The sequence below is a fragment of the Hylaeus anthracinus genome, unplaced genomic scaffold (genome assembly GCF_026225885.1).
Source record: "Hylaeus anthracinus isolate JK02 unplaced genomic scaffold, UHH_iyHylAnth1.0_haploid 4, whole genome shotgun sequence".
Lineage (NCBI taxonomy): Eukaryota > Metazoa > Arthropoda > Insecta > Hymenoptera > Colletidae > Hylaeus > Hylaeus anthracinus.
In genome coordinates, this window is record NW_026535289.1 from 13,866,578 (window position 1) to 13,879,870 (window position 13,293).

At 45.2% G+C, this 13,293-nt stretch overlaps 1 protein-coding gene across 9 annotated transcripts in view; it reads left to right on the forward strand.

The window, feature by feature from the left end:
* LOC128895009 (carboxyl-terminal PDZ ligand of neuronal nitric oxide synthase protein-like) overlaps positions 1-13,293 on the forward strand; it is a 32,252-nt gene that overhangs the window by 12,713 nt on the left and 6,246 nt on the right. For 6 of the 9 annotated variants that reach the window (XM_054157198.1, XM_054157199.1, XM_054157200.1 and 3 more), the window contains exons 4-7: positions 1,078-1,149; positions 1,239-1,328; positions 2,574-2,635; positions 2,912-3,020. In XM_054157198.1, coding sequence (XP_054013173.1) covers positions 1,078-1,149; positions 1,239-1,328; positions 2,574-2,635; positions 2,912-3,020 — 333 coding nt within the window. Of the gene's footprint in view, positions 1-1,077; positions 1,150-1,238; positions 1,329-2,573; positions 2,636-2,911; positions 3,021-9,805; positions 10,977-13,293 lie in introns of those variants that run through there. The other 3 variants (XM_054157205.1, XM_054157207.1, XM_054157206.1) reach the window with 3 other exon arrangements.

A 13,293-nucleotide genomic window follows, 5' to 3' on the forward strand; every position in this document is an offset into this window, starting at 1 on the left:
AATGGACTGGTCAAGTTTCCCCGATGAAAATGAGCCCAAACACGACCGCATTCGGACCACCTTTAATTGTACGTCATTTAGCCTAATTTTGAATCACTATGAATTGCTTAAAATTAAAAGTAGTCCGAACGAGGTCGTGTTTGGACTCATTTTCATCGGTAGAGCCTAACAAATCCATCGATAATACTTTCGCGACGATATTACGACCCGATCTAATTCCGACGTGCTATTTATTTTTAAAACGCTACGAATCACTTAAAATTAAAAGTAGTCCGAATGCGTTCGTGTTTGGACTCGTTTTTATCGGCAGAACTTTCTACGCGTAACATTACAAATACTATATCGTCTGATTTTAAAACAAATTCCCACGCAAGAGCAAAAGAATCTACGCGATTTTCATTGATCGCAAGTTCAACCGTCCGATCGAATAAACGTCACGAGTAAATCACGACGCGTTCCTCGTCTATTACGCGAGCAGAATTTTGCCCATCTCCGCCGTCCATAAATCACTCGTCGAAACGATGCGAGTCGTTGCATTAGCGAGCCTATTTCCGGTTATCCGTTCCCGATCTCTCGGCCAGCCGAGATATGTTTTGACATAATCGGTTTCGCGGGGAATGCCTCATTCGAAACGATCGGGAATAGGAAACGGCGCACACCTGCGGTTTCAGAATAGATACGCGACGAGAAACTCCGCCGCTGACACGGGCTGCTTCCTATTTAATTCGCGACAAGCGTTTCGCCAAACGACCATCGGATTCGCGAGTTTGTTTTCGAAACTCGACGCTCGTAAATTCCCTCTCTTCCAATCCGTTCGCTTCGCGTCGGTTCCCATCTATTTTCCAAACGCAACCCCGAATCGAAGCGCAACCCCGGTAATCTTCCCACTTCGACCGTACCCTCGGAGAGAATTTCACGATGGCTTACCAGCTCGCCTCCCCGCGAATCAGTGTAATAAACTCGGCTGGGCTAATTAAGAAAATTACTTTGCAACCGGCGATATGAGAATGACTCACGGTCTGGCGGCCGCCTATGCAAACGAAGCGCAGACCCTTTAATTTCTCTTTTTCCCCGCAGTTCATCGGCTCTATGGAGGTTCCTCGACCGACCAGCCGAGTGGAGATCGTGGCGGCGATGCGAAGAATCCGCGTGAGTCCGCGTAATCTCTTATTAACCACGGGGTGGTGCCCCGCGGGACGTTTAATGTCGTTAACGTCGGTCTTTTATTTTGTTACCAGTACGAGTTCAAGGCCAAAGGGATCAAAAAGAAGAAAGTGACGCTAGAGGTGTCGGTGGACGGGCTGAAAGTCACTCTTCGTAAGAAGAAGGTAATCCCTCCGACTATGCTTGCCCGCGGTTAGCTGCATCCTCGAACAGTGCATTTATCCAGTCGAGGTTTCTATTCTGTGCTTACATTTGGCTCGAGTCGATCGTCGAACGTAGAAAAGGACCGTGGCTGGGATAGTCGTCTTTCATGTATCCGGTCGATCTCGTCTTGCACTTATCCAGACTTTACTGCGCATCGCGTTGAATTTTGAATTTTAAACATAGAACGTCGAATACCGAGTATCGAGTACTCGTTACCGGACGCCTAACGCTCTCAACACTGTCTCCCGAAACACATGAGCGATACTATATTTTTTCCGAAACGCGGCAGAGCGTAAATGATCGCAAGCGATCAAAAGCTCATTCTGTATTTTAATGTTAACACGCCGGGTACGTACTCGGTGCAGCGCCCTCGTGATTTATCGCTTCGTGGTTTTTGGCTCGTTGCACCGGTGCGTGGACAAGTCCGCGTGTCGACTACGTTTATTCAACGTTATTCGTTATCCGGTGGAAATACCGCGTTAGGAGAGCTAAGGCGTTACACGGAAAAGTTCCCAGCGAGTTAGCAGCGTGCCCTCTCCGAGCGGAACGATTAAAATAAGCGCCACGTTGATTTAAAACCAACGACATACGAATTCGCCGTAAATCCCGCGGCATTCGTCGAATTATTCGTCCGTTCCGGTTGCCAAGTGAACCAGATACAATTTCTTTGAAGTTTGAATGAACCGGTCGGTCGGAAATAATGCGACCATATAATTTCACAGTCGAGTCGCTCTCATCTATTTGTGAGTAAATAGTTTTTAGAGTCCTCGACGACTGCACTCTGAATAGACAACGAATGAAACCGATAAATAGCGTTCTATTCGTGGCGCTTAGTCGATCGAACGATTCAATTTTCGTTTAACGAGTCAACAGTCGACAAGAATTTTTTCCATCTCTGGTTCGAACACGCTATTTGCATAAGATGACTATCTCTACCATTGGGGGCTCCCTTGACGACGAACAAGCGGTGTAATACGATCCTAACCGATTGATACGCTTCAGCCGACCGCTTTTTTTCCCCCGGACCTCTCTCTCTTTCACTCTCTGTCCTTTTCTACGTTCGACTCGAGCCAAACGTATACACAGAATAGAAACGCAATATTCGGGTCCCGATTTTCTCGCGTTTATCCAGTCTTTACCGTAGCCGTGCCAAAGCTTCCTCGTGCGTCGTGGATTAACAAGTCATTTGTCCTCTGTTCACGCAGAAGAAGCAGCAACAGTGGATGGACGAGAATAAGATATACCTGATGCATCATCCCATATACAGGTAAGACGATCAAACCTGTGCGCCTCGTTCACGGGGGAACGATCTCCTGCGAGGTTTTTTTTCCTGGAACAGGTCGCTACCGGTCCTTCGACTATTACTTTCAATTATCCTCCTCGTAAATAACGTTTTCCATCTAATCAACGAAACATCAACTTACTGGAATTTCGATATCCCGTCAGTGGTATTTAAATTTCGACCAGAGCCTCGTTAGCTTTTACTATTTTCAGAATATGTAACTCAACTGAAAGTGTTCAACTGACGCGTTTATTGTTGCAGGATATTCTACGTCTCCCACGATAGCCACGACTTGAAAATTTTTAGTTACATTGCTCGCGACGGGAGCAGCAATACCTTCAAGTGTAACGTCTTCAAATCTAGCAAAAAGGTAAGTGTCCCGTATCGTGCTATATCGTTTCAATTTCTCGCAGTGTCGTCAAATTTTAAGTGTCGGTATTCGATGCAATCGACCATTTTTCTTAATACTACTCACATCGAATGCGAAGCCGTTTCGGTTACTAGTTATACCATTTTTTTTTTTTTTTTTTTTTTTTTTTTAAATACAAAAGTTACGCCACGGAGTTCCATTTTTTTTTTACTACTTACGCGCACGTGCGTACACCCGCGATAATTCACGTTGCCCGGCTTGCCGCCTGGCGTTTGATCAACTCGCGTTATTGTAATCCTATAAATAACGGCGGGCTATCCCCGTCCCGTCGCTCATCTCTGGCGCACGTACACTTTTGCTCTCTTCCGTCGGTCAACTTTTCCCCTGTTCCCTTTTCGCTCGCGCGCGCGTTTCTCTGGCCCTCCTTCTCACGATCCCACTCCCTTTTTCTCCAGTTCATACGCACATTCCCTAGCGCCCGATCCTCTATGGACATCTTTCTCCTCTCTTTTCGCCTCGTTCCACTCATCCTTCCCTTCTCTATGCGTCGAGAATCGAGCCTCCCCACCTCCGGTGAATAGCGACGGCCATTGTGACCGCTAGACTGCGGATCGTATGCATTTACAGTGCGTTCGAATGCGAAAAGCACGCGCAAAATTTACGCGGGACGTGCATCGACCAACCGTGCCATGCGTATACAACTAGAAACTTTAAAATTGCGTAATAATTTCTTTCCGTACTGTTTCCTCGTCTCGATATGAAATTGTAAAACGTCGACGAGGAAGTTTATGTAACTCGAGCCGATCGAAACTTCAGCTTTCAGAGTTCGAATTTATTAATCATTTCTGTGACGGATCTTTGACATTTTCAACGCTCCCTGACTTTTATACCCTCGACAGTTATCGAATGCATGGACAGCTCTTCGACACTCCGTGCTGGTGAAACTTTCGAAGGTTCATTAATTACTTCATGGACAGATCTCCCGATAGTCACCGTGCTCTCGAGACTTTCTAGGCTTCCGAGATTTATTATTTAACCCACTGAAAGTTCACGCAGCTTCTCGTATCCTGTGTTGTTCATGGTTAGGATGCTTTTCGGGACTCGGTGAATTTTCAGCAGTTCTCGGTTGACTCGGTGGGAATAGGATGGAATGTTTTTAAGAATTTTAAGTTCTGTGAATGTTTATAGGTGGCATAGCGAGGCTTATAGCGATTCGCAGCGCGTTGAGACTATCGCTAGGATCGTCGGGAAGGAAATGGAAGGGGAAACGCGTTGCGTGCTTGCCAAAGACCAGAATGCACCTTCCACTTCTCTCGGTCGAGATCATGGGCGCCGCCTCGGCACACGGGCGATCGTGTGACGATAAGCCCGCGACTATAATGCTTCGTCCACACTGGTTGACCACGATTCCGAAAAATGTCTTCAGCGTATCCCCTCGAAAGTATCACGAACGTATCGGCGAGGTTCTCACGAGTAAAACGAGTCCAAACACGACCACTCTCCGACTATTTTTAATTCATACGTTATTCGCCTAAATGGAGCACTATAAATTACGGAAAATTAAAAGTGCTCCGAATATGGTCGTGTTTGGACTCATTTTCATCGGGAGAACTTGACGAATTGAATGATAATACTCCCCTATCGAAAATGCTATGAACATTTTTATTAGTATACAAAATTCAACCCTAACTGCCCGTTGAATATTACCCACGCCATTCCATTGCTAATACTAGACCCATGTACACGAGATGAACTTTACAAAATATTTTCATCGCTAAATTTGATCTCTATACTGTTATCTTCAACTGCCCGGTATAGTTGAAGTCACGGGAAGGTCGAAGTATCAACAACTCCGCTACGAGGCGTTCCACGCAACAGCCTTTCGTGTCGGGCCATTCTCCGTGTCGGTAATCTCTGTCTCGCGCTGTGTTTCCAACGAGAGAATCACTTTCGCGAAAGCTTGTATGTTTTGAAACAAAATACCGTGTCGTCCGCAAGAGCCATCACCGGTCCCGTACACAAATTGCGACGCGATGCGGCCAGCTCTAAGCTTAGACGCCGGTTTTTCGCGCGGAACAAGTTACATCGACGTAGACGCAGAAGAGGATTCTTTTCTTCGCGCGGGCGACGAGTCGTGCCGATGGCGCCTGGGCTATACGGGTTGGCTATTTTAACAACCTCCTGCCAGCGACGAAGCCATGGCCGCCACTGCGAATAACGCGACAGAACGATACGCATCCCTTTGCTCCCCTTTGCATCTCTCGCCCTCCGAGTTTCTCCACCCACGACACAAACCGTTGACGTGTTTCTCGTGGACGCGACGGACAATTTCTGCATCTGCAGATCGGGCTCAGGACGTGCAACTATGCCCTTTGTAATTTGAAAGAGAAGCAGCCTAATTTATCGATGAAATTAACACTTCACTCAACTACATTTCAGACCGCAACATGAAAATCACGAGTCTGGCTCCCGATGACAATTTTTAAGACCATAGTTGCAAATCACGAGTCTGACTCGTGATGACAATTTTCGACCAAATTTGAAAAACCATACCTCTCCATTGTAATAATCGTCCAGAAATATCGCGCTGGAGGAGTCGTTAACGATTCGAGTGTGAAGATGTCGGTTAAGGGATGCAACGAAGTTAGAGATTCCATGCACCCTGAATTGCTACTTGCCGACCCCTTCTGTTCCGAGCCGCGTAACAACGAGAAAACGGTCCGTCGAGGTAGACGAGAGATCCTCGTTTCAGACGCTTCTGGCTGAAAATGACTAGGTCGATGAAGCGGTCGACCGTTTCGGAACATAAATTCGTAACGCCGTCGCCTACTCGTTTCCATCGTTCTGCGACGCCATCACTCGAGGGTGGAACTCTTCGTTAGACCCAGGAAACTTGGAATGAAAAATCGTCGCCCATTAACTCGTCTATTCGCTGATAAATTTTCGCTGGATAAACCGTCGGAATTTCGCGTTAGTATACCAGCGTTTAAATCTCATTTGGCAAATTGCCGAGAAGGAATAAAATAATTCAAGAGAATTTATAGATTCAATTACCGAGATATACGGTGTCACATCGATTATTAAGTTATGGCTGTTCTTGTTTATTTTCTGGAGTCGAAATCAAGCCGAGAAAATATTGAGAAAACTCGAATGCTTTTGGCACCGTCGTTTCTCATCTCGGTAATTTATTCAAACGCGTGAACTTCTGTTTGCAGGATTCAAGAGGAACGTGATTATTGTTTGTTAGCCGAGTCTTTGTTTGTTTTATTCGCGATTCGCACGAATATTTTTCGTAGCGATATTGAACAGTCGTCGAACGAACGAATTCGCGGTATTTTCATTTCTGATTTCGGACAGAATGCGAATTCTCGTTGACGGGACGGAATATATCTTTCGTAAACATTTATCGTTAGGGTAAACACTTTGTCCGACGCGACGCAAAGGTAACATCTTTATTTTCCGTCTCCGAAGGTTGCCTCGAGGTCAATCGTGATTCCTTTAATGCAACGCTATATTTCTGGACAGGTGCTCCTGCTAGGAGGTAAAAATACGAATTTAACGAGGTATTATAAATTATTGAGACCCTAAAGACGCCCACCAGTGAGAACAAAATTTTTTTTGAATTGGCTAAATGTTTACGCGAGCTATTTTTATCAATTTTATATGTTAAATTCACTTTTCGCGAGTTGCGTTCACGGTTTACAAAGCTGTACAACGAACAGTACGAAATAGCGTAACAGTACGAGTAAGTTGATCTCGATCTAGAAACCAGAATACCGTTAGAGTACTCGAAGACCGGGGAAAAAAATCCTTCGAATTACTCGGTCAATCGAAAGGTGTGCGATAACGTGAAAGGTAATTGGGGGAAAAATACGACGCGCGAGTACACGATCAGTTCTATAAATGGAGGATACGCGTGCAGTTACACGCTGTTACGCGCGACGATACTCGTAAGATCGACGTCTCGTTAGAAAAAAGACATCGGCTGGCTTTTCGAACGGGATAGCAATCTTAACCGCGAGAGAGGTCGCTTATTAGCGAGGAGTGAACCCATTTTATCGACTGGGGGAAAAAATCACTTCGTACGTCGTACTTTTTTTTTTTCTCTCTCTCTTTAAACGTGGAGAAATCCATTTACGCACATCCCCTCAAACGGTGGAGGTAGTGTGGCGCTCGCCTGTACGTCATATTCTTCGTAACGCAAAAATCAACGCTGTTTCGTCTCAGCGATGTTTCGAGTACCCCGGCACGTGTCTCGAATTGGCATAGTAGAGCTATCGCTCGCGGTGATTTAGACGAGCGCTGATATTTTCCACGATTTTATCGACGGTATATTTTCATTAATGTCCCGGTCGAAGTTGATATTTTACGTTGGAAATTTCGTGGACGTCGGCAATTCGTCGTCGAGTTAATAGACAAGGCCGCCAATCGGTCCGAATAGTTCGTCAATTTATTTATCACGGTTCCTATTTCTTCTTCTTTTTTTCCTCGTTGCTTTTGTTAGACTTTGCGGAGCGTGTAATAGACACGGGATTTCGAATGTCTCGTAAGTTTCGCACGTGCTCCGCTGGAAATAGAACGGCACATCTAGGACCCAACGGAGATACTCGTGTACCGTGAGCTGGTGTTTAATGGCACCAGCTATTAAAGGGGCAGTCTGGTATTTTGAACTGAGGATTTAGGATACTTTAACATATTTCTATATATATATAATAATTAATATTATATTATATATATATACAGGGTGTCCCAAAAGTTGGGGAGGAGCCGGAAATGGGGGGTAGCTGAGACGATTCTGAACAACAATTTCCTTTGCAAAAATGTCGGGTGGGGCTTCGTTGAGGAGATATTAAGAGAAAGGTCCCGACCAATCAGAGCGCGCGTAGACCGTTCGAGCGGCCGCGGTAGCGAAGGCTACGCGCTAGGCGGCCGCGCTCATTGGCTACCGCGAGCGCTGCATCGGCATCCTCGCGCTCTGATTGGTCGGGGTTTTCTCTTAATATCTCCTCAACGAAGCCCCATCCGACATTTTTGCAAAGGAAATTGTTGTTCAGAATCGTCTCAGCTACCCCCCATTTCCGGCTCCTCCCCGACTTTTCGGACACCCTGTATATGTATATATATATAATGCTGTGGATACGTGGCGCTAAATAATGTAATTCTATATTTATTTACTGACTGTTAACCATTTGTGCTCGAGGCATTTTTTTCTGGTACCTATCAGCGACTCGAGTTAAACAAAATTAAAGCCAAAAAAACATTATTGTCGGTCGATTTACTGCGTCGAACCTCTAGTGGTGACCGCGGGTCACCTCTCGAGTTATGACAAAACTTGAAAATCACGAGTCAGGCTCGCGACGAAAATCGTAGGCCAAATATGAAAATCACGAGTCAGGCTCGTTGTTAAGTTCAGTGCGACCTTTCGAGCGCAAATGATTCAAAAGTTTTACCATCACCTAACCCCGTGACCTATCCACGTCCTCGAGCAACGGAAACTATCGTCAAGGGTTTCCCTCGAAATCCTTTCCCGTCCGAAAGAACCGAGCACTCGACAAATAAAAAAAAAAAAAGAAAAATTGAAAGTGGCACTCGAGAAAAGAAGAGGGGATTCATTATCGCGTGGCGTTATCAGCGCAACGAAACGAGCAAAGCACAGGGAAACGCTGGAAGAATTCCTCGACCGAATTACCCGTTCTCGTCTGGGCGAAGGGTGCTCGAAACGGGAGCGGAACGCGAAGAGCGAATTTCGAGCGTTGCTTTCCGCGTTCTGAAAGCTCGGCTGCGCCAGGGCACTTGGAGCTCTCTTCTGCTCCTTCTCGCTCCCGGAGCTCGAAACGAGCCACTCTGGAGATGGGAGGCACGGGAGGGAATTAGCAGAGGTCCGCGCGCACGCGGTACAACGCGTGGACGCTCGCCCCGGTCAGCTACGATGAATGTGGAGGCGAAACACCAACGAACCGGAAGGAAAACAACGCTGGAGGAACGAAAACTATTTCCAAGGGGAATTTTAATTGATGTAACGAAAGATGAAGCCGAGAAGTTGGGGCGTGACGAGATGGGAATAGAAAGGGGTTAAATCTTGCGAAAGTCGAAAATAGTGGAGGATGCTATACAATTTGTACAACTTTCGACACATCAGCAGGGGAGTATCATCGTTGAATTAATGAGATTTTCCCAATGAAAACGAGCCCAAACACGACCCTATTCGGAGCACTCTGAATAATGGGTGAATAATAGTCTTTCAAAAATTAGGCTAATCGACGAATAATTAAAGTTTCTCCGAATGGGGTCGTGTTTGGGCTCATTTTCATCGGGAGAATTTCGTCGATCCATTAATAATACTTCCAATAATATATATTACGATAAGGATACAAGTTTCAATTTTAAATATCGACCGATTCATCTCGATGCTCATTCCGAGGTTCGCATACGAAATTCTCGAAACCTTTCATTCTCTATAACGTAATCGCTACCCTGCTTCGCGATACAAGTCCTCCAAATTCGTTCGATCTTTCACCGTCACAAAGAAAGTCGTAGATCGCGGGCAAGGTCTCCGGGCGATCCGGTTCGCGCCAGGGAAATGTCCATTGAGCGTCTCGAAAGCGAGAATATTAATGCGCTTATAAATAAACCGGTGGAAAAATCCAGCCACCGAGCGACCAGCAGCGGGTGGCGTGTGTGCTCTTTCCGCCCGGCGCTCTGCTATCGCTGGTACAGCATCCACCGCGCGTCGCTTAGTTCAGCTCTACCTGCCCGCCGCGTCGAGATACTCGACGTTTTCGAGTATTTCGAGAACACGCGGTCCACCTCCGCGTTCGCAGCCAACGGGGAACCGCGTCGACAGACACCGACGACACGTCGCCGACTCTCGTTCCTCGTTTTCGCCGAAACTCTCGCCAAGGGAGGAATCGCCAGGTGTTCGAAGCTGAAAGTTCAAGTTTCTATGACGTCGCGAAAGAAAACTCGGCAGAGGTTTACGGAGCTCATGGAAGACAAGCTCTCGACGGGATTGCTCTCTCGAGGATAAATCGTCGGAATTGGAGCAGAGAAAAAGCGAGGAAGTTCGTGGTGGATGTGTGGAAATAAGTCGAGGGAAGCTCGAGGAAGAGGGTGCGAAGAGCTGAGTTTGGAATGGTAGGGAAGAAGTTCGATAAGATTGGAAGGAGTTCGGAAGGATGTTCCTTCCGGAGGGATTGGGGAAGCAAACTGGAAGAAGTATTTGAAAAGTGGGGCGTAGTTGGAGAGTAATGTTTGAGAGCGATCGGAGAATGGAGATCGAACGAATTTGAGGTGAAAGACGACTTGGGAAGTTGGAAGAGGCTTGGAAGAGAAGAGTTCGACACTAATCGAGAATGTCGAGAAGCAGATTAAGAAAAGGTTGTGGGTGGAAGATTCGAAGAGTTTGAACTACCAATGAATAATCTTTTGAAGAAATTAGTTGGAGACTTAAAGGAAGTTTGATTAAATTTAATTGAGAGAGATTTGTATAAACATCTATAGTCGACACAGTTTCGAAATAAAAAATTTCACGATATGTTTGAAACAGTCTGAATCAAATTTCAAATGACTAAAAGCACAGAGTGAACATAGTGGATGTGGTTGGTGTTGGAATGAGTGATCAACGCAGTGTTTCTGAACCTTTAGTGTTGAACAGATTCGGTGCTTCGTTCGGGACAGTTTCTCGCAAAGTCTGTGGGTAATATTAAATTCGTTGGGAGCAAATGAATAACTTATTGATACGGTTATCTGTTCTTGAGCTTCGACGACCTGGTTTTAAAAATGTCGAACGAAGAAGGTCGATTTCGAGTGATCGATGCGACCGTTTCAATTAAACTCGCGTCTTCGTATTTTGTTCTCTTTGTGCTCTTATCTCGAGGCAAACTGGAACATTCGATTATTTTTTTAAAATTTTGATACCTGTCGTTATACTTTCACGAAAGTATCACCAACGAATCAGTGAAGTTCTCCCCGTGAAAATGAGCCCAAACACGACCGCATTCGGACCACCTTTAATTGTACGTCATTTGGCCTAATTTTGAATCACTATGATTTGCTTAAAATTAAAAGTAGTCCGAACGAGGTCGTGTTTGGACTCATTTTTCTCTAGACAATCTCAGCTATACATTGACAACACTTTCATTAAAATATCACGAAAATTGGTTGGCTGCTGAATAACCAGAAATGAATATTAAAAAATTCCTTACCTTCATAAAAAAGTTACCAATGGACTGGTGATGTTGCCCCGATGAAAATGAGTCCAAACACGACCACGTTCGGACCACCATTAATTATACGTCATTTAGCCTAATTTTGAATCACTATGATTTGCTTAAAATTAAAAGTAGTCCGAACATGGTCGTGTTTGGGCTCGTTTTCATCGAGAAGACCTCGCCAATGCGTTCCTAATATAAAATTTAAAAAATAACGATTTTCGTTAGTAACGAAAATCATTATTAGCAAATTCTCGTCAGATTACAGAGGAATGACCCGACGCTACAGTGAATGTACCATAGAGAGGAAAGCTTCGGAAGCTTGTAAAGTAATTGAAAACGCCGCGATCGTTCCATAAATCCGCCGACCAGTTGCCGGAAGCTTTCAGGGAATGAAATTTCAAGGGATACGTTCGATTTCCCGCGATTCCGTTTCTGTTGGTAGTGGCTGAAATAATACGCCGCTCGAAATACGTACGCGGATGATCACCGACTCGGATGACGTAACCAATATTCGCAAAGTAATACCCGCGGGCGAACGAAACTGACAGTGAAGAGTGCTATAATCCCAGGAAGTATTGCGCATTTTCGTCTTGTTCTTTCTCGGTTATTCTTTAATCAGTGACCTTTCTATTATTCTTGAATAAACTTTTAATTGTATCGCACCTATTTCACAAAGGGGATAACTCTTTATATAATTTATTTACTTTATTTAATTTCTACACTGCAGTAGTTACATAGGGTTCTTCAGACGATGATTGGAAAGTCGAAGAAAAAGAAAGAAAAGCGTACGTTCGAAATTATCGATTTAATCGCGGAGCGAACACGTGCGTGCATGGAAAACGTCTCTGAACGGGATCGCGTGTACTCGAACGAGAAGAACGCGTGTTATCACGGCGGTGCTTAATCGACGGCGGCGTGTTCACTCGTGTTACGCACGCTTGTCTAATCAAAGCAACGTACTATTCCCGTCGTTATCACTAATGACCGTCGACTTGGGTCAAGTTCAAGATATATTATGAATGACGCGCCCGTAGCGCAGTCATCGACGTACGTTGACGCACGTGATGTTTTTTTTTTTTTACCTAGAACTACTTCCGCAGGCAAAACTCGGCAAAATTTGATTCGATTTAATTCGAGATATTTTCAAATACAAAAATTGCAACACATGCACTAAGAACCTCTGCAACTTGTTACCGTAATATGTTTAATTTATCCAAAGAAAATTTACAAACATGCACCTTTCTGAAACAATATAATCACAGTAAGTGCACAATAAATAAAACGAATTAAACGAGCATTGGTTTCGTTTGTTCAGGGATGATATAGAAGCGACATGAACGATTCCCGTTGATTTACGTGTCAGGAGATTAATCCCTCGTTGGCGCGGAAAGCCGTTGTTGCAAACAACGCTTCGACGGATCTTTGCGAACGCTCCATGGCAAATAAACGTTTTCGCGATGCTCGTCGTAAACGACGCGGACCAGTAGTAGTTTCTAAACCCGGCAAGATTTATCGGGTGGTTTGCCCAGTTCGGGTCCACCGCCGCGGCCGTTTATAATTGGCAACGACCGGGAAGAACCGTGCACGCGAATATCGATTCTTTGAAAGCGCGGATCCCGCGGGTATTCGAAATAAATTTACTACGCGCCGCGGGGGGCACACACACTCTCCCCCCCTCCCTCCCCCGGGCCTCTACGCACGCGCTGACCCACATGGGACTGTTTATCGCGCGTACAGAAATACAATTCGCGGACATGCGAGTCGGACGGGAAGGTAGAATGAAAATCGTTTCGGTGAATTATGCGTTCGGTTGTTCCCATGCCAAATTGTTTGCCGAAGTAGAATTTTCGAAGTCGAATGTTGGATTCGACTGAAATTTGTGGGGTCTTCAATGATTGTTTTATGCATATCGAGGAATTATTGCGAAATAATTGTACGAGTGAAAGAAACGGTTAGGTTTTGAGTGTTAGCTTCTGATGGAAGACACATTTTGAAAATTCAAAATGGCCGATACAATATGGCGCGCACGAAACATAACCTAAAACTATCGAAACGAATGA